Below are 21,114 nucleotides of genomic sequence, written 5' to 3'. Positions count from 1 at the left end.
TGTTCATCTTATTTCGAGATTACTGAAAGTATGAATAAGTGAAAGTTTGTTGGCTGGGAGAAGACAAAAGAAGCAATAAGATCTGAGCAGGACTTTTCGCAAATCCTTTCTTCGTTCGTGACCAAGCATCAACTGCAGATTTCATTACAAGCCATTGGGGTTACAACCTGCACAGGGAGAAAACTAACGAGATAGGAAATTATATAATAAAAGTTGAATTAACTAAAGACTTAACTTAAATTTTAAACCATCCATCAAGAAGCTCTATACTCTAAATTTCAAAGTTGAGGGTCATTTCACTGAAATACGACGTCCTCTCTGCACAGCGTCACAAAAGAGCAGTACAGGAAGAAGATGTTGTGGGTGGCTGATGGGTAGCAGGGAGGACCTAAGTGTGCTTTCAAGGACATGCATACATTACTCTGCGTTTGGAGGCATTAAGCCGTGAAATGCGACCAAAGCTACGTAAAGCCACAATGCCATCCATTGCTGTGGCTGCGCAAATGGCAGTAGGTGCTGGCTGGTGTTAACGGTGCGTATGTGTGATATGTAATTATTGTAGGTGGCCGCGAACCGGGGCGTGGCAAAGTAGATGAGGCTTGTGGCATATAGACCGTTGTTTATGCCATTGTTTGACTTGCAATGCAGCCACGTCCTTGCCAACTTTTCAGTTCACTGCGAGAGTTCAGAGCACCAGATGAAGCTCAGAACGAAGCGGAACGAATCTAAACGAACGCACTCAAATCCCGTCGGGCCCTGCACTCGCTTTCATTCAGTAGAAATCACCCACATTTCTCCCTCCCTCTTTAGTTACATACATATGTACATACATATATCTTTCCTTTTCGGCATACGTAGCTGGGAGCACGTGCGCCACTGCTCCATTCCGCTCATTCGATGTTGGGTCCTCGTACGGTGTGGTCGTCGCATTTCAGTTGCTCTCGTTGCGTGATTTGATTTCCCAAACGTGTATGTGTGTTAGTGTATGAGTGCGGTTAAAAGGCAGCAACAAAAACAACAACAACAACAAGGAGAGAGCTAAAACAACAGCCGAAAATTAGGTAAATGGCGGGCACAAGTGTTGCAACTAGTTAAAGGGGTAAAGCACTTTAAAGCTGCACAGAGAGAAATAACAATAAAATGTATGAAAATTATTAAATAAATATCAAAGCCTAAACTAATAACCTTCAAAGTTCAATCGCTTTTTGTGGCTAATGCGGCGTATACGTAATTTTTATGGCTAATATGCTTAGCTACTCAGGGTCATGAATTGAATAACTTTTTACCTTTTTGTGCAACCACCTGGGTCGATTACTTCAAGGACTTTGTAGAAGTTTAAAAAAAAAAAGAAGAAAAATGAGATGCTTTTTGGCATCCTTTCTCAGGGTCTGGCTTTATTTTTCGCCAATTCTTGTTTTGCTCCCAATTACGTCTACGAAGCAGCCCATGTTTTCTTTTCATTGTTTACATTTTTCTCGCTGCCTGTTTGGATTTTATTTATTTTCTTTATTTTTACCGACATAAAGCAGAGGACATAAAAAAAGTATTATTCTTTTTGTTGTTGTTTGCTCCCGCTAAGACGTCAAAGACACTTTAATGTGTCCATATAGCATATATCCACAAATGTGTATAAAAATACACAAAATTGGAGAATATTTCGCATGTTTATTTTATTTTATTTTAAGATAGCCGACACGCAAAATATACATCTCGGGTGAAGTGCCAGACATTGTCAATCAATTAGTCATTAAATGGGTGTATTAAGAATCATATATATTTTATGCGACTAATAAATATTAATCAGGGGGATTATGGTGGGGGTTAAATGAGTTTTTCGCCAAGGTCAGGTTTCATTTTGGCTGAATTTTCTTGAGGAGGGTGACTATATTACCATTTGTTTGTTTTCCATTTGCATAATCAAATTTTGTTTATTACTTTCCCAGCCAGGCGCATCAATTTAAATGCAAATCTGAAAACTGGCCAATTGCACAAACTGTGTATTTTATTTCACCCCCTGGCTGCCAGGCTGATGTTTGTTGTTTTGCGGAATTTCTCGAAAGTTCGCAGTAGTTCATTGGGGGAATAAGAACTTGACACTCGTAAATTGAGTGGGGGTACCCCCTTTCCGGTCAGTCTCCTTTCCCAAAATGCAAATTGCATTCAATTGGGCTTAATTGCACAATCTGTGGTTGCACTTGTTTGATTTTTTCCATATTTTCAATTGCATTTAAAAAAGGAGAAATAATTGAGGGAAAAGGTGTTCTTTCCTAAGATCCACCACTATTTCATCACGTCTTGCAAAAGGAGGTCTCTAAAAAGGATAACTCTATAGCTTGAATATTTTTCATCCTAAAATCTTTATTAAAAATTCTTAATTTTACAAATATAAAAAATATATATATATATTTTTTTTATCTATCATTTTAGCTATGGATAAACATAATTTGAAAATATATGCAATCTCCCTGAGTGAACTCATTGAGATTCGTCATAATTGAGCCAACAAAAATGAATCAAAAGAGCAGCCAACTCAACCAACTCATAGATAGAGAGTGAGAGAGGCCGACAGAGAGAGAGAGAGAAAGAGAGAGTGTGGAGTATTGGAGCACGTCATCGTCATCATCTGAAGAGCCCCCACATTTGAGTGAAAGAGAGCGCGCCAGCGCACTCCGCCCTCATTTACACGCCCATTTCACAACCCCGAAAGTAACCAAAACTGTCATCACATTCAAAAATATACAAATATATTCGAATTAAAGAACATCCAGCGAGGTAATTAACCAAAGGAAACCGCGATAATATCACTCGATTGACCTCCTTCCCCCCTCCAACAAAAGAAAAAAATCAACAAAGAGCCTGCGCAGATCCAAAGAGCATTTGGATACACGAAAAAGAGACATCGCAGAGCTGCGGCCCCACATTCGAAAAATTTGAGTCTCTCGAGAAACAACGTGCGTCCGAACGAGCGGAAAGTTTTATTTTTGCGGCCCGGCCTACTGCAGTTGTAGTTGTAATTTTCAACTGCAAATATAATTGTATTTTCTCAAGTGAATTTTCACTGTTTGGCGTATAAAATCAGCAATCCGCCTGGGGCCATTTCCAAGCGAATGCAAGACATTGCCTAAAAGTAGTGCGTCGAGTGAAAAATATTGATTTTTTTGTCGGCTTGGAAGTGCGTCGATGACCTCGCACAAAACTACTACCACAGCGACCAGTAGTGTATTTGTGAGCAAAAAGCTGCAGTGCTTAATAATATTCAAAGCTGTTGTTGTCTATTGAGTTTTGAAGAAAGCCACGCTTTACATAATTGCCCCAGTGCCGAGACAGGCAACGGCAACAACAACAACGGCGTCGGGAAAACTCACAGTCGACGGAGGAAAACGAAGAACAAGAACCAGACACATGCTCAGGTATCGTCTCGTGTCCACTCATTTCCTCAAGCAGCCGTAGTCAGCCCGAGCGGAAAAGCCTATAAAAGCGCGACAGGTGCTCGCAGAGATTTCATTATATCAACCGATCGTTGCAATATCGTTGCCTGCTTGCCACTTGCAACAGCAATCGTTGCAATAGTGCCACCCACTTACCATCCACCCGCTTCCGGCGTGAACGTAAACAAGCGAACGCTCTCGAAGGAGCTGATAAATTCGCATCCGATCCGGCACTATAATCCATTCACAACGTATTCGTTAGGAGTGCTGTTACTGGGTCTGAGCTGCTCTAGTTTAGATAGCGAAAATGTGCAGAGATCGCGATATGAGTTCGTCGTAGATCAGCGCAATCGTCGTTACAAGGTCAAGAAAAAAATCAAGAAAGAATAATAAGCTCAAGGATCAGCTCTCCAGGGCGCCTGGCAGCGCGAGAGGGTGAGATTTCCGGTTTTAATGCGGTAATTCTGGACCACAACAATAAATACAAGAACAACAACTGAAACCGAAACATCAACATCAAAAACAACAACAACAGTTCTTCAAGCTACCATACCAAAGTTAACAAAATTAGCTAACGGAAATAGTTGAAATATTATTAATTAAGGATATCCTTCCATTTCGATCGGCAATGTGAAAGTTGTACGCGTATCGGGTACGTTATTATTGAAACGGTTTATTACGATTTAACCGGTTCGGGAGCAACAACAACAACAACAACGACAACCAAACATCAGTTATCTCTTCAACGTACGAGTCTTTGGTCCTTTGTTTAAAGTCTACTCCTTTTCATCCCCGCTCGAGGCAAAAGGATAACGTCGTGCAACTGGCGAACGTACGGGGAAAAACCAGCAAGATTGAAGACTTTGGGAGAAACCTGTGGAAGTCCGTTAAGGCTTGCATTGTAAGTAGATCTACCCTCCTATATAATAAGTAAATAGGCCCTAAAGGTGTACCCTCATTATATGGAAAAATACCCACTTATAAGAAAACACCTTGGGCTATCTAAAAATACCCTTCAGATTCAAAGAACAGGCTTGTTTGTAAATAAACTTGAAGCGGAAACTAGATGGTTTCTATTGTTTTCCAATATAATAGGCCGATCAAGTGCTACTCCTGGTACTCGGCCGATGAGACGTCTCATTTCGCCCATTTTCTCATTTTCACACCTGTCGCCCTGTCGAACACAATTACCGCTTATTGGTAAGCGAATATTTACATAAAACGATACCGAACTAATTGCGCTCCGGGTATATAATCCGATGTTTACATTCGGCACGGGCGTGACTTATAAAGAAATTAGCACATTTGGCCAGGGCGATGAAGTCAAGTCGCTGAACGTAATCGGATCTATTGCATATTTTCAGACGCCTGCCGCCAAAGTGGAGAGGTCTGGCAGTTTCCACGAAAACTACCCAGGCACAGTTGCATGACTGATAAACATATTGATATCCAGAGATATATATATAGAAATCGATATATGTTCATTTCAGAATGACAAACACAATCTTATCTCGTTCCATTACATTCTGATTCAGTCGATTCATTATGGTTCTAATGGTAGCTTTGTTTATTGTGTCTTACATCTGTACCCTTATCTTGTAGCCTGAGTCACGGACTTGTATCTTAAGCTAAGCACATTCCAGATATTACATCTTGGAAAATTTCAATAAAAATTAGCAGCTAGCTTGCTAAATATGACGTTTTTATTTATTAAAATATTTGTATTGATTTTCGACGTCAGCGGAAACTTTTCCCATTTGGAAATATTGCGTTTACGTATATTTGTTTAATCTATTCTCATGGGTGGCATTTTGTCAAGGCAGCGTTGGGCCAACAAAACTGTTGCCTGCTTTCGGGGAAAGCTTTTCCCTTTCCGACTTTCCCTCCCACCCCCAATCAGAAATATAATTCGAAAAGTCACGATAGTTGACGTGGTGGTTGGGTCGAGTATATTGACCCAAAAAATTACAATTCAAATACATTTTGGATGTATGTACATCTAGTCTAGACTCCAGACCTGGGACTATAATGGAAAGCAAACTAATTAAGATCCTGATATTGACAATATTTTTGCCGCCACTGTGACAAGTCGGCTAAATTAAATTAACGCGTCAGCCCAACTGATTAGCATTTTTTTTGGCAAACTGCGCGGTTTCCGTCTATTTATGGATCACGTTCGAAAAGTTCAATGTGTAAGCGATCAATTGTGGCTTCTATTTTTGGCATTGTTTAGGTTTGTATTTGGCATTTGGCCTGGTCCACTAAACACACGGTATGGTGGGAGCCTCATCATGGGTGTATAAATAGAGGGGGTTTCGGAAATGATCTTTCGCTGGGACAGCAGCAGAGACTATATGCCGCTTGGTGTGGCATGTGATCTCTGAGATCATTCATTTAAAAACGACAGTCACTGTGTGTGGCGGTTGTATAAGTCATCGAATCCATTAGATGCATCTGCCAGGGTCGTGTGCCGCCTGGTCTGCGGATCTCGTGACTATCTCAGAACAGTGGCCTGATCATGTGCCACCAGCAGAGACCAAAGTATCTGGCACCACTCCGTAATGCGACACAAGATAAAAACTACCTTCTTAAAAATTTAATGATTTAATTAAGAAATGAAACCAGACGGAATAAATTAAAACAAAACCTGTTGGGACTCAAAATGCCTCGTAAATTATATCAAATATTGTGCATTCTTTTCAATTCGTATAGTATAATATTTTATTTATATACGGGTTGGCAAAGTTCACAAAACTGGAAAAAGAAATTTCTGATTCTCCCTTAACTGAACTGGAGATGCCTCAATCAATTGAAATTGATTGATTCCAACAGAACTGGACAAAAAAAAAGAGAGCACTATAAAATGGAATATGTAAATTAATTGAAAAGAATCGTAAAAATAACAAAAACAAGGAGCTGATCAAGTGATAGTAATCAAGAAGTTACGTCACAAATGGCACAAGCTTGGAAATAAAGGATTTCTGTACTTTGTACCTTCTATAGACTTGTATTGTACTTCCTGGCATTTAAGCTTCAATAGAACACCTTTTGGGTTTACCTTGCTCTAATATTTCTTTATCCAAGCACTCTCCGGTCTCAGAGCTCCTGGCTCTGGTTCTTGTTTACCTTCTCCTTCTAGAACCTTGGTTACCTTCTAGGTATTCTTCCATAGAATACCTTTTAGGTTTACCTTGCTCTAATATTTCTTTATCCAAACACTCCACGGTCTCAGAGCTCCTGTCTCTGGTTCTTGTTTACCTTCTCCATTCCTCTACCTGGGTATTTTGTGTGTTTGTTGTTTCAGAGACGCTTCATTAAAATGTGAGCCGCTTCGCATTTGCATTTCGTTTTTTTTGTTCGGACCTGGTAATATTCCACTGACATTTCCCCATAACTCGTTAGTCGTTGGGGAGTATCATGTTACCCCTCCCCAGGCAGTCCCCCAATCACTCCCACTCGAACTCCCGATTGTTCTTGCCATTGTTGCGCAATCTTTGAAATTGCAGCAAAGGAATCCGGCAGCCGGTAGACGGTATCCGGCTAGCACGTGACTGACATTAACCGATTTCAATCATGATTGGGGGGAAATCGCAGCCATTAGCCAAGATAGTCGCTTGTTTAGTCGATAGCTGGGGTAGTCAGTGATTGATGCGATTCGCAGTGGAAACTTTTCCAAAATTTAGTTCCAAAAATAGGAAAGGGCGTACGAATGAGCTTTCAAGAGGTAAAGATGAAGAGTATCATATATTACTTGGCCACTTGAGAAGGCTACTTGAAATTCCGGCGACAGTACATAAATTTAATTCGCTATCAGTTTCTGTGAATCGCTCTCTCTCTCTGTTATCTTATCAGTGTGATTAATTGTCGTTCAATTATGAACTCGCATATCCATTGAAAGCCCGTACGTGCCGGCGTCGAATGCAATGGATAGCAGGAATTCGAATTCCATTCTTTCTGATGGGTTTTTCCCCGGGCTAGAGGATTAAAACGTCTTATCGGTCAGTGATTCATCATAATTGCATTAAAAGTGGTTTTAAAATTAAAATTAAGCAAACACCAGCTGGGAATAATTAAGAACTACCAGCTGTTCATGCTCTTCCCTAACAGAAAGCCAGTTACGAAGGGACTACATAAGATGACTTTTAATAAATAAATAAATACAATTATTATAGAGCTCCTACACCTTTTGAAAATATTGTTTATTCGGTAAGCTAATACCAGCTGTAAAATGGCTTGTTTAATGCCATTAATCTCACGACACCTTAGACGGTGAGCCTCAACTTGTTTACGATTCGGTTGCCAAATTCCCGAGCCTCTCGGAATAGATGAAATGTCAACACTAATACCCCTAATGGCCTTTATCGTGAGGGCCCGAGAGACTCTCCTCTACGCTCCTACATGTTGTTGATACAATTACGCGAAAATTGTTTACCCACTTCATCCAAAAACCCGAGACCCCAGAGCCAAAACCTCTCAATGGGAAGTCTAGGAGAGCATTATCTTGTGGAAGACCTGCAATCACCGGATCTTTACCGGTTTCAGCCGGCGCTAGGCGGTCTCCGGCTGTTTATGTTTATAATCGTGCCATAGATGGCAATAAGGCCTGGTAACCAGGTAAATCCAACGCCTCTCCGGGCCTTATCAGCCGGTGAAAATGCCTTTTCAATATTTGTTCGGCTGGATATATATTCACACGGGGCTGTTAAAACGCCCGCATCGCGCATACGCCTCGTGGTCCAATTTTAGCATCACGGTGCGAGGAGTCTCTGACGCTACACCCGAGGTTACTACACTTGTTATTGTTGTTATTCTTTTTATTGTACAAAGCTGCATAAATCCCCCAAGCAACGACTTTGTTTTCGTGGTATTTTGAGGGTAAACAACAGTTTGCCTCGAGCGCGTGGCTCATGACTGGGACTTTCTTGGTAGTCCTGTCGAAGCTTCATAGAAGAACCTGACCACCAGTCTGCTTTCTCAGCTGTTATTTGTTTCCGAAAGCACTTTACCTTTAATCGGCTGCCGTCCATAAATATAAATAGTTCATGACGACCCATCCTTATCGGGAATTCCTCGGCGACTGCCGTACCATCACCTCTTTATTCTAAAAGCAATCTTTATCTAAAAACTGAAACTGAAATCGAAATTCGAATAAAAGTTGACTCGTGTCAGCCACCATTTGAGGTCCGATTATGGGGGGAGTGTGTCTGGAAAAGGTGTTTGGGTAGTCCGTGGCTGGTAATGCCAATCGACCTTTTGTCGGCACCATCTGAGTCATGCACTTGTGCGGCTGCCTCTTTGTAAACAATCACCGTATACTATTATTCCGTAAACACAAACAAAATATTCAATTTTTATGATGAAATTGGTCGGTTTTCATACTTTTCTTCTTGTATTTCTTGTAAATATATAGCTCAGTATAGCTCTAGCCTCATCAATCCCTAAATCAACAAACCCGCGACACCCACTCCCGATTGAAGTCCAATTCATTATCCATTATAGGCTGCCAGGCGGGGGCTTTCACCTGTCGCTATGTGTCTGCCCAGAAGAGTCCAAAGCAAACAGTCGGGGGCCTTTGCTTCGAGGGCCTTAAGTAGTCTAATTAATTTGATAAAATTTAAGACCTAATTGAAAATTCTTTGCACGCGCCTTTCCATTCAGAGAAAGAGCGACCAAGTCCTTTGGAGAGTGTCTGGTATTAGTTTTAATTTCTTTTAAAATGTATTTAATCTTGCAAGTGGCCTGACAAGCAGCTCCAAAATATATCAATCATACGCAGTGTGGGTTTTGTTTCGGAATCCTGTTTTTTATTTTGTTCAGCCTTGTGGGCCATGCCTCGTGTTAATTCTCGGCCCCATCTTGTATTTTGTTGCTGTTCTCGATCACGTTCGCCATTGACGTCACTGTAGGGCGCGTGGATCTTAATTAGTCCGTCTCGTTTGAGATCGATGCTCCGTTATTTGGCTAACCTAGAGAATAGTGACTCAGGGGTCTGGGGGCGGCACTGAGAATTCCAGCTGTAGTCGCATCTCTCTTACACCCCACCCACTCTGCTTGTTGTTTCTGTTGTAAATTTTTTTATTTTTACACTCACGTCGTGACATTGCACTTGAAATTTGTTTTTCAGCTTATTTTTGTGCCTCTGCCTGTGCATATTTTTGTTGGATTTATTTTTCCGCCAGCGGGAAGTGGCATTACCTGTACAGCTTCTCCTGTCTTTGGCCTCGAATGCCCGAAATGATTTTACAATTAGATCAATCGGGCGGAGATTTAGTGGCGGAACGCGTGTTGCAGGAGGGGTGTAAACAAGTGCATAAATTAATTCGTCTCATTATTGTGGCCATAAACTCTAGAGCTGCTGCTAATTTGCGGCCCAGAGAGCTATTTTTAACCCACTGGCACCTTTGAGACTGTGTTTGTTGAGCAAATATCACACTTTGTCTACCAATTTGCTACCGATCATATAGTACTTTCTTCCGATAACGATAAAGAGAAATTTAATTTCTTACTTAAAATAAAAAAATATTAAGACCATTACAAAAGTCTTAAAATAAATCTTAAATAAGATTTACTTAAAAAGTATAATTTTTAAAGTCTTTAAGCCCTATTAATTTCTTTCAGTGCATCTGAAATCCAGAACATAACAAATGTCTCCTAAACTTTGTTTGCATTTAACTGTTGTTTACCGAAGCTTTCGCACCTTTGCTCTCCTTCTCGCCTTCGTGTCTTCGTGCCTCCTGCTACCGATCGATGGGAACTGCGATAAGTGCGCAGGCGCGCTCTCTCGCTCGCACTCTCTCCGGGATTTTCGCATATAATTCGCGAGGTCGGAGCAGAATGGGTTTAATAGTGATTCGGTGCGCCCAAAGAAAGCAACGCCCGCGTTTCTTCGCTCCTCTACCAACATTTTAGCTCGGCTGTGTCCGGGCCAAAAGCAAGAGAAAACCCAAAAGTCTCCCAAGAATATACTCGAAAGTCGTTTCCGTTGGAAAAGCGGAAAATCGTAAATTCTTTTTACAACCGAAACAAGATCGGAAAATGTAGAAATCTATAAACTGAAAAACCAAGATACGGTTGAATAAGAAAAATAAAATTAATTAAAAAAGACAAAGCTTCTGAATGTGAAAGAAAATTTCAATTAATTTTTATTGAAATTAATTAAGCAAGATTTAAAACACACTTGAGACACTTTTATTATAACATCCGTGCTGTTAAAAAAAAAAAGTAATATTCAAATCTATTGCTTGTGATTGATAAGTGAACTGAACTTGATTGTGATAATAAATCTAGTTAGACTGATTAGACTGAGATTAGCCAAACAGTATGACTCCGAGGCTGATTACATACTTTCTGGTAAATATTTTAAATATTTCTAAGATCCTTAGGGGATTTTTTGGGGAGCTTATATAACAAAAATATCCTTAATAATACCTATAATTAGGGAGCCTTATTTCCTAATCATTTTTTCAATAGTTTAAATCCTAATAATTTCTTAATGGGTTATGTAACACTAAGAAATGATTAAAAACCTGACTTGAAATGCCATAAATTATTTATCAGATGCCCGGCTGAGCATTTTTTTTTAATATATGCGATTACTAGCCTTTGATGATGGGTCATGACAGGGCAGAAATGGGTATTACTCATACGACACGTTAACCCACTTAATTGGCCGACTCGCCAGAGAAATGTCATTTCTCGTGTGACTTTAAGCTTGTCACGATATAAAATTCTTAAATCTATAATTAATGAACCCCCCCTTTTCTACTTGCAGTGCGGCATGCGCCATACCACAACTGGGCTGAACGAAGACGACCTGAGTCGTCTCACCGGTTCATCATCGTCAACGGCCTCGTGCGGCAGCGCAGCCTCCTCATCGTCCTCCTCATCCTCATCATCCTCGAATCCCGCCCCTCGCAATGAGGTCGGCCGCAGCCCGGAGAAGCCCTCGGCAGCGGACAAGAACCACCTGAACAACGGCTTCCAATCCACCTACCTACCCGAGATCATACACCCGGCCCTGGAATGGCAAAAGTCCTCGAGGAAGCGCAAGGAGCGTCTGGACAGCAGCTCGGCCTTCGGCCAGGATCGCAAGCTCCAGCGCAGCAACAGCGAGGAGCTGCTGACAGAGCCGGCTGCTGTGGGGCTGATGACCATGTCGCCACAGACAGCGGCCAGTCTGCTGGAGGCCCAGTGTGAGGTCATCCGTAGGGTGTCTTCGGAAGACTTCAAGCGCACGGCCAGCTACGCCAACTACCGCCAGGAGTTCGAGCGGGAGCAGGAGCAGGCCTCGGAGCTGGGGGAGAACAATGCCGCCCTGGCCAACTTGCCGTCATCGGGCGAGGCGGCCAAGGAGCGCCCCCGCCTGGAGCCGAGCCCGACCCGCCAGCCCCCCAAGGAGGCCAGCGACGACTCGGAGTGCGAGCACGAACGGCGCCGCAGCAGCGAGCGGTTCTGCAAATCCCGCCAGCCGCCGGTCCGCAAGTCCGGCGTGGCCAAGAAGGGCAGCGGAGCCAGTGGCTCCAAGTACTTGCCCTCGCGCCGCGACGAGCAGAGCGCCTACAAGTACGATCTGTCGGCCTTGAAGTACGAGCGACGCGGTTTCATCAGCAGCCGGAAGCAGCAGAACCAGCAGCCACAGCTGCAGCAGCAATCTGCTTCCGATCACAACGACAACAACTTGATAGACTTCCACCAGCAGCAGCAGCAGCTGCAGCAACAGCAGAAGGAGCTGCAGTCCAAGCGGAGTGCCAGCATCTCTCCCACACCCACCACGAGCTCTTCGGCGGGCAGCGATGACAGCACGCCCACTTCCAACGTCCCAGCGCCCATCAAAGCCAAACCCCAGCGCCAGCAGCAGAGCCTGGACCTGACTTCCGCCCAGGAGTCGCTTCCCTGGGAGCGTGGCGACGAGCCAGCCCCCATCCTCAGCCGGCGTTACGCCCACTCCCGGCCACATATCGGCGGCAACCTGGACGCAGCCGCCAAGCTGGCCAAAGCCATGCCATATCCCCAGCAGCTGCCAAAGCAGGCGCCCACTGTTCAGCTCCACTCGGACATCGTGGACATGGACTGCTGTCTGGAGCCGATGGATGCCGTGCGGGCCTTCAGTTCCCTGGAGAACATGCGCACCCGTGACGTGATGCAACAGGTGCTGCCCGCCATGGTGGCCTTCCAATCGCCCGACGAGCGCCTCAAGGCCATCAATCGCCGGGTGACCGTGCTGAAGAAGAAGCTGGTGCAGCTGGAGGAGTCGCTGGAGCAGCGTCTGGGCTACCGGCCCTCGCAGGCGGAGCGCCTCAACGACAAGTACATGAAGAACGCCCTGGCCGAGCTGAGCAAGCTGCGCAAGGAGCGGCACGAGCTCAAGACTGATCCCATCGCCGCCCTCGGCCTGAAGCTGGGCAGCGGCAGCGGCGGAGGCGTCGCCGGCCAGGAGGTGGCCAAGAAGCTGGAGCGCATGAAGGCAACCCTCGCTGAAATCGAACAGGTAATAGAGACCTCCTATCAGTCTGCAGAAATCACGAGACGGGCAGACAACACAATTTATGACAATTAGCAAGTGGGGCAGACGTCAGAGCCAGATCGTAGATATATATAGCAGATATGTACGTAGATATGTGCAGGCAGATTGCCTCGACAGCCGAAAGCAGCGACATGTTTAGCAATTTGGCAATAACTTTGATCTTGCCCCATTGTCAGAGGAGCTCGGCAAACATAATATTATTTTCTCGACAGAATGTGCGCGGCTGAAAAGTGAAAAAAATTTTTGGGGAGAAATGACGTGGTTATGGACTGGCAGAGAGCTCTTAAAGATGTTTATATAAGGGGTCCATAGGCCTATATATATAGATTTCAGAACCTTTTAAGAAATAAATAGACTTTGGTCTCAGGTTTTAAATATTATTATTTCTAATGGGGTTCTTTAGATAGATGAGCATTTCCCAGACAGTTCTATGGATTATTCTTGATGGTTAGGAACCAATTTCATTACCCATCGAATATCAGATAGGCAGGTCTTTTCTAGACACTTCTATGGATTCAGTTACGTAAACACTTTGCCTCCAATTCAATTACCACATTCCCAATTAGGAGGTTTCCGCCGCATTTAATGAGAATCTACAATATACCAAACATGCATATTTATGGCTTGTAGACAAGCCTCCTCCTTCTATGTATCCTCCTTCTATATAGTATTGACAAATTAATGATATATTTGTCATAAGCACTTGGCTCGAAAGAAATCCGAATCCGAAATTGAATTCTTGCCAAGAAAACAAAGTGTGCGCGAAATGATTTCTCCTCTCTCTTGAGGATGAATGGCGGGAAGTGGCTAATGGAAAGGGGAAATGGCCCAAGTGAGCAGCCGTCCAAGTGCCAAGACATATATTATTCCTATACTGTAGTTCTGCATCGGTATTATTTGTTTACAAAACACGGGTATATATTCCGCATTTATTTCTATTTCTGTACTGGCGGACACCCTTTTTTGCGAGTGCCCGCCGTGGTCGCGATGACTTCTGGCCATAAACAAATCAAATGCGAATAATGCCTAGTGCCGTGGCGCTGATTAATTGTCTTGTTTACACAATGTATGTGTGAGGTCTTATCAGTTAATTTTTGTGGGCTTCTGTGGCATTGAATGCCTTTTTTATCGAATTCTATGAAGCTCTGGCTGGTGTTTTTTAAAGAAACCATTACTCACTCCGATTTCTATCCTATTTCAGAATCTGAACGAGAAACGTGTCAACGGCAATCGCTCCGAGCAGCTGGAGGAGCTAACCGGTGACCAGCTGGTGCAGGAGAAGAGCGCCGTGCAGCATGGACTGCTCTACTTCGAGAGCCTGTACGGACACCCCATCACCAAGGAGGAACGCGATGCCGCTCGACCTCTCTACGACCGCTACCGGCAGCTGAAGCGCCTAGTTTCCCGCACCGTCATGTTTGGAGCTGGAACCGGGGTGCCAGAGCTGCCCACGATCCTGGAGCACGAGGCCATGGTGTTCGAGGCCACCTCAACGCCGCTGCAGTATTCATCGAACAACAGCACCGAGACCACCAACTCACCCAGTGACTCGATGGCGCCGAACACGATCACCCAGAACGCCTCCTCCGACGAGTCGACCACCACGACTACCACCCTCACAGGCCCGGTGCCGGCCACGCCCATGGAGGCGGCGGCCAGCGAGAACATCTCGGCCCTGAGTCTGGACCAGCTGTGGGAGCAGCTGGAGCGAGTGCGCGAGGAGAAGTCGGTGCTGAAGGCCACCATCCGCGAGTACGAGTCGATGTTCGAGGAGCAGAACGGGCGCAAGATGCTGAAGCAGGACCGCCGGTCGCTGGAGACCGAGACCTATGCCCAGTACAAGGAGAAGAAGGCCAAGGTGCGCCTCCTGCAGGCGCTCATCAAGAAGCACATCGGGCACTAGCCCCCCCTCTCCTCCTTCCATTTACCACTTATTCACCAACCAGCAGCAGACTTATTTATTTCATACCCAACCAAAAAGAAAAATACAGACCTAGACTTATACAGATTATACGTAGTTTTTACATTTATACTTACCATATATTCTATAATGATACATTTTATGAATATTGTTGATTCCTTATTGTTTTTTGAAAACATCTATTGAGTAATTGTAATAAAAGCGAGAAACAAAATACGCGGCGATGGCAAGTGATTGAAAAGAGCACACATTTCGTTCAGAATCCTTATTGAAATCTTTCGGACTCCCGCATGGAATTGATATGTTATTCTAATCCAATCTAATTCGAATCTAATTTGATTTGTAAATCGTCATTGATGTTAAAAAATTACCATGTTTGGCCTGATTTGTCCCTATCCAAGACAGGGGAGTACGTCTAACTCGATTAGCTATAGTTTACGAGTATCCGAAAGGCGAATCAAATAATTAAACAAGTAACCTCTTTATAAATGTTGTCTGGTAGAAAATGAAAATTTTATAGCGATATCTAAGCTCGACACTAGCGATCTATAAGTAATACTACCCAGAGCCATTCTAGTTGTGCTTTCCATCAAATGTTTCAGCGTGTTAAGCGCCGCACACCCCACACTCTACTCCATGAAACTTTTATATATGGCATTTGACAGTGGCTATCACAGAGTTGATCCAGTCCTGGTCTGCGAGGATTGGAGGAACGATTCGATTATGTTGTGCAACAAGCAATTGGGATTTTTGAACGTATATACCCCCCGCCCCTAATCCTTGCATACGATATTTGAATATACATACACCTACACATATATTATATATTTACAAGAATATAGAGAGTAAAGCCCAAGCCAAGCGAATACATATGTAACGTGTATTTAAACAACGTACACATATATATTTACATGTTTACATATACGGAAATTCAAAGCATAGTATATGAATATATATAGGACTCAACATTTACAAATTGAAATATTCTTATATATGCGGAAGGCAGAGCATAACAAGTATCTCCAGCAAACTGAAGCGAATGAATGTCTATACATAATTGAAAGCAAAATAAATATATCACGTTATATTAATTACAAAAAGATTATTTTTTATTGGGTTTCTTTGATACAAATAGATGAAGATGAGTGGGGTTGGTCCTCTGCGGCTCTTCAAAAGTCTGCAATTAAAGATAATAATAGTATCAGTGGAGATATAGAAAGGTGATTCAAGCCAAGAAGAATGATAGTGTTTGGTCAGTCGTGTGAATAATCCTCAACGGAGTACAGATATATGCTTGTCTTGGGTCTTCATCATGCTTATTGGATTATAAGATTAAAGTTAATTAAAAATGCATACCTATTTTTGGCTGGTTATCCGAAAAGACTGACCCTCTAACCTAAAAATAGAAAATATAAGTATTAGAAAAGTTACTCCCAGAGATTAAAAATTGTTTGGGTTAGGGGGACTATCAGATAATATAACCAATCGACATTATTTCTCCGACTGGGGCGGTATGCTTAAACATCATTGAGTAAATGATTGAAAATTAAGAATAAATTTTTGAGAAAACCTACCTTTACGTTTTCCAGTTCTTGATGGAAGGTTTTGGATGCTTCTTTAAAACGTTTCTAAAAATAGAAGAAACAGTTTGTTAAATAATGATTCTAAAATAATTGTTTTTTTTTTTTAATATAATTTCTTCAGGAAACTTAATCATCAATTTTTCTTATGACAGGGATAACTGTTTTATAAAAGTTCATCATTTACATTATTTTTTAAAGCTAAGTTGAGATATGATAGTTACCTTGATAATTTTATCCTTTCAAGAGTCCATTAGACAGTCTAATCAAGTTCATTTTAATATGGTCTAAAATAAAAAGAGTGTACTTATTAGAATTATATAGTTTACATCCCTACAGATAGTTATAGATCTGTATAAGATCAGACTTTAATTGTATCAACACACATATATTCAGTTATATGCTTGTCTACTGTTTTCTTTCATCAGAATCTATACAACATTATTTTATATATATTTTAATACACACCTTAAAAAAGGACTGGTGGACTAATATCTTTCGAAACTGGTGCCTTAATACCTGAAAATTAAACAGATTCTATTAATATTCATAACAATAATTTAAGAAAGTAAGTATATAGTGTGAGTGTATCAGAAGTTATAACCAATCGACATAATTTCTCCGACTGGGGCGGTATGTTAAAACATCATGGAAGATGTATAGATTATAGAAATAGATTTTTAGAAGACCTACCTATTTTAGGCATTCTGTTCACCGAACATTATGGAAACAAGAGCAAAAGCCTCACGGAACATCTGCAAATATAAAGCATTACCTAGTTAGTCTAAAAAGGCTTTAAAAATAAACAGATTGTGTAATAAATGTCAGCATATTGTATCATCAATTGTTCTTTTATGACAGGGATAACTGTTTTTTAAAGGTTGTTCATCATTAAGACAAGTATTAGACTAAAATATATAATATATTTGTGACGCACCATTTTCCAATGTGGCTTGGTTGTGACGCTATTTCCTTGCTGACCGAGAATAATATCTGTAATAAGATATTCCAAATTAGTGGCTAGAAAATTATGAAACACATATTTTTTAATTGCATGATGTCAGCTCATTTTATCATCAATTATCTTATGACAGGGATAACTGTTTTTAAAGGGTTGTTCATCATAGAATTGTAGATACATGTCTTTGAATATTTTACTCTAAAACTCACCATTTTTGAACAGCAATTGGGAGTCACTTGTAACATGTCCCGAGAAGCCCTAAAACATAAAGATCACTGATTAGCACCATTATTATTATGAATTCTTATAAACATATATTTTTTGAAGGAGAATCAGAATAAAAAACCAATCGACAATGTTCTTCCGACTGGGGCGGTATATAAGAGCATCATAGGAGACCTAAATTAAGATATTTTTGGCGGTCGAAACTAACCTTACTTTAAACACGTGTAACATGCCGGTTGGGTTCTGCCACGCCCCCAGGAATTTCATTTCTTCCAATCCTTGGATATCATAGTAATGCTGCTACCGCTCAGCTATCTGAAAGGTAATGGAATAGTTTAAAATAATGGAATTTTAACTCTTTGGCGGCACAGAAACATGTGGCGTTTGCTATCAGAATTTAAACCAATCAACACGTCTCTTCAGACTGGGGCGGTATGAAATAAACATCACGAGGAGCAAGCCAACTGTTTTTTTTAATATATAACTTACCTTTTTTAATAAATACTGGCCGGAAACTTTACAAAGTCGACTGTTCATGATCGATGGAAAAAAGAAGTGAAAGAATACACGTGCATGTATGACCGTAGCAGAAAATAGCAAAAATGCCACACAAAAAATACCACAGCCCTGGTATAGTGGTATAGTATTAAAATAATAGGTGTGATACAGCCTTAAATACCAAAACTGCTTTGCGGGCAGTGCGCCATCTCTAATAACGTTTTTGGGACAGAGGTAAAGTTTTCGGACAACACTGTACTAAATCGGTTGTGTGCTAACGAAACGGTTCGTATTGCAAAGATCGGCTACAAAGCATAACCTGGCTGTGCGGCAATTGAAAAATAGTTTACTGACCCATCAAACAAGTATAAAAGCGGGGCTCCCACAATATTGACCTTTGAAATTTGAAAAATATGGCTTGAAATCAGCTAAGTTGGCAGCACTGCTCGTTGCGTCTCGTGTGTTTAGCTTTGCGTAACGTCGTTTATTTGATTTTGATTTTCTGTGCCAGCCGCTTCCACGGACGACAGACAAAATGGTGCTGACCAAGGAGTACCGCGTTTGCATGCCTCTCACTGTGGAGGAGGTGAGTGCCCCCATCCATATCCCTTTGCAGCTGAAACCCTGTTGTATGTTTTCTTTCATCATTTTCCAGTACAAAATCGGACAGCTTTATATGATAGCGCGCCACAGTCTGGAGCAGTCGGAGGAGGGCGAAGGCGTCGAGGTGGTGGAGAACAAGCCATGCGAGGATCCCGTCCACGGAAAAGGCCAGTACACAGAGAAACACATCCATTTGTCCAGGTGCGAATATCCCAAAGGTGCTGCGTAGTTTCTTCCCACAGCTCATTAAAGATTTTGATTTACGCCAGCCGGTTGCCGTACTGGATACAGGCCATCTGCCCTCGCGTCTTCTACGTGATAGAGAAGTCCTGGAACTACTATCCCTACACGCTAACAGGTGAGTTAGCCACCCAACCACCCACTTACACATCCATCTTCCCTCTGTCAACCCCATAATGGGCCTGCGCATCCTGTGAGGTGTCTATTTTTAAACTCTGGTTAATTATTCTGGACTGATGGCTCTGGAATTTCGATTTGTAGGCACACCTTCCTTCGCGTTGCCATATGGCAACGTGTTCCTTGGAATCACCAGCATAGCCGGCTAATGGTGGGGGTACGTCTGCCGATAAAGGCCCCATTAAACAATCACCTGTTGGGGAAGCAATACGTCATCTTTATCGCAAAAGCTCCAGGCAATGCTCCAATCAGCGTATGGCCATTTTTGGCCACAACTGTCCACATTCCCAAAACCACTTCCACCATCCGACTGATAAAATCAGATTACACGGAGCACAATGCACTCGATATGGGGCTATGCATTCGATAGGAGTTTGTGTTTACTTGTTTAGGCTTTAGGTCGTTGACATTTTGGGTAGAAGCCATTAGAAGTCCCAGTGTTTGTGGATATTATACAAACACCACTATCTAAATCGAAGGAATCAGCCTTAAATCACACACTTCAACACCGTTCTATTATCAAAACAAAGCTAGCTAACTAGAATTTCCCTGAACCTGGTGTTTATTTTGCTTGGAAGCATATGCACAGCCATAATTTACTTGATCGAAATGGGCATTTTGATTTATTCATCTTTTTCAGGGTTAGTGTAGGGCTGTTTAGTCCAAAATAACATATTAGATATGCTTGAATTATATTTGGTGCGTGGTATATTATTGATTTATTTTTGTTTCGACCTTCATAATTTCATGTGCCATAATGGGACTGTAATTGGCTGGAACTTTGACTAGAATACACGGTAATTGTATGGATTCTATTTTCGTTGTCCTTTGCTAACCAATTATCCTGCAATTTACAGTGCTCCTTCATACCTAAGCTCCATGTGCTCATCAAAACGAAATACGAGGACAACAACGGAAGTACAGAAAATGTAAAACAATGCTTTACATGTGGACTAAAATTATTGATTAATAATGTATCTCATTGTTAGTGCCTGGATCTCACCGAGGAGGAGCTGAAAGTACGGACTGTGGATCACTTGGATATAGCTTTTGATGACCTGAGTCCGAAGCACTACAAGAAAGAGGAGGATCCGAAGTTTTACAAATCCCAAAAGACAAGTAAACAGGAATAACTTTGTTTAAAAAGAGTCTCTATTTAAGGCTTATAACCCTTTCAGATCGAGGACCTCTGATTGAGGGATGGCGTGATCTGGACAAACCCATCATGTGCTCCTACAAAGTAGTCCATGCCACTTTCGAGGTCTGGGGTCTGCAGACCAAGGTGGAGGACTTTATACAGCGCGGGATTCGGGAGATCCTGCTGCTGGGGCACCGACAGGCCTTCGCCTGGCTGGACGAGTGGCATGGCATGACCCTCGAGGATGTGCGCGACTACGAGCGTCAAAAGCAAGCCGAGACCAACGAGAAAATCAACAACACCAGCGGCGGGGCCAATGAGGCAGCTGGCGATGCTGTCAGTGGAAACAATGCCGACGATGATGTGGACTAAGCTCACTTTATAGTCAAAACAGGGAAAGTATGCAGGCAAATTGTACCTTCAAAGCCTCGCGGCAAGCTTACAAAGTTGCTTAGGGATTATCTTATCAACATACGCATATATGTGTATATAGTATATCAATGTCGATGCATTTTCACCGGTCCAAAGAAGCTCAGAGCTCTAGTTACTGCCTGCAGCGTTTAGAACAATGTACAAGCACCTAGCTGGAAACTCGAAACCAAATAATTGTTAAATAACGTACTAGACCACGCAAATTTTAGTCAAAAATTATATATGTATATGTATATCTGCACACGCTCTAGTGAACGGTTTGTGTTACCTATATTCCTTAGTTTAGTTTTCAACTAATTGGTACGTATATTTTGGTGTACAAATACAACAAAAATTAAACTTTATTATAAATGTACCTAGAAATTGTGTTTTCTATTATACAAATCCA

General features: G+C 42.1%; 2 protein-coding genes, 1 long non-coding RNA gene and 1 other non-coding gene across 6 annotated transcripts; 2 read left to right on the top strand and 2 right to left on the bottom strand.

The window, feature by feature from the left end:
* The first annotated feature begins 909 nt into the window (after positions 1–909).
* LOC108123534 (protein FAM13A) lies at positions 910–15,088 on the top strand. 2 transcript variants are annotated; one of them, XM_017238759.3, is made up of 4 exons: positions 910–1,061; positions 2,428–4,329; positions 11,200–12,915; positions 14,153–15,088. In XM_017238759.3, exons 3-4 carry the CDS (start codon positions 11,206–11,208, stop codon positions 14,852–14,854), a joined length of 2,412 nt encoding a protein of 803 aa, XP_017094248.2. In that variant the 5' UTR covers positions 910–1,061; positions 2,428–4,329; positions 11,200–11,205; the 3' UTR covers positions 14,855–15,088. The 2 variants fall into 2 exon arrangements, with proteins under 2 accessions (XP_017094248.2, XP_017094247.2); XM_017238758.3 differs by lacking the exons at positions 910–1,061; positions 2,428–4,329 and adding an exon at positions 10,270–10,778.
* Positions 15,089–15,655: 567 nt separating this feature from the next.
* LOC108123535 (uncharacterized) lies at positions 15,656–18,260 on the bottom strand. The gene is made up of 10 exons (XR_006246033.2): positions 18,128–18,260; positions 17,847–17,953; positions 17,623–17,671; positions 17,390–17,445; positions 17,146–17,207; positions 16,921–16,971; positions 16,677–16,739; positions 16,447–16,500; positions 16,229–16,268; positions 15,656–16,049 (listed from the first exon to the last, which is right to left on the bottom strand). It is a non-coding gene; the product is annotated as an uncharacterized lncRNA (long non-coding RNA).
* Positions 17,270–17,352, bottom strand: LOC122321315 (small nucleolar RNA R38). The gene has a single exon (XR_006246088.1). It is a non-coding gene; the product is annotated as a small nucleolar RNA R38 (small nucleolar RNA).
* A 303-nt stretch (positions 18,261–18,563) lies between the features above and the next one.
* rdgBbeta (cytoplasmic phosphatidylinositol transfer protein 1) lies at positions 18,564–21,081 on the top strand. Of its 2 annotated transcripts, none has more exons than XM_017238515.3 (7): positions 18,564–18,722; positions 18,792–18,940; positions 19,009–19,097; positions 19,946–19,953; positions 20,014–20,085; positions 20,146–20,275; positions 20,335–21,081. In XM_017238515.3, the coding sequence occupies exons 1-7, from the start codon at positions 18,672–18,674 to the stop codon at positions 20,664–20,666; spliced, it is 831 nt and encodes a 276-aa protein (XP_017094004.2). In that variant the 5' UTR covers positions 18,564–18,671; the 3' UTR covers positions 20,667–21,081. The 2 variants fall into 2 exon arrangements, with proteins under 2 accessions (XP_017094004.2, XP_070135360.1); XM_070279259.1 differs by having other exon boundaries at positions 19,946–19,959.
* The last annotated feature ends 33 nt before the right edge of the window (positions 21,082–21,114 follow it).

The sequence above is a fragment of the Drosophila bipectinata genome, chromosome 2R, assembly GCF_030179905.1.
Source record: "Drosophila bipectinata strain 14024-0381.07 chromosome 2R, DbipHiC1v2, whole genome shotgun sequence".
Lineage (NCBI taxonomy): Eukaryota > Metazoa > Arthropoda > Insecta > Diptera > Drosophilidae > Drosophila > Drosophila bipectinata.
The sequence above is the reverse complement of the archived record's forward strand: the minus strand, read 5'-3'. Positions and strand labels throughout refer to the sequence as shown.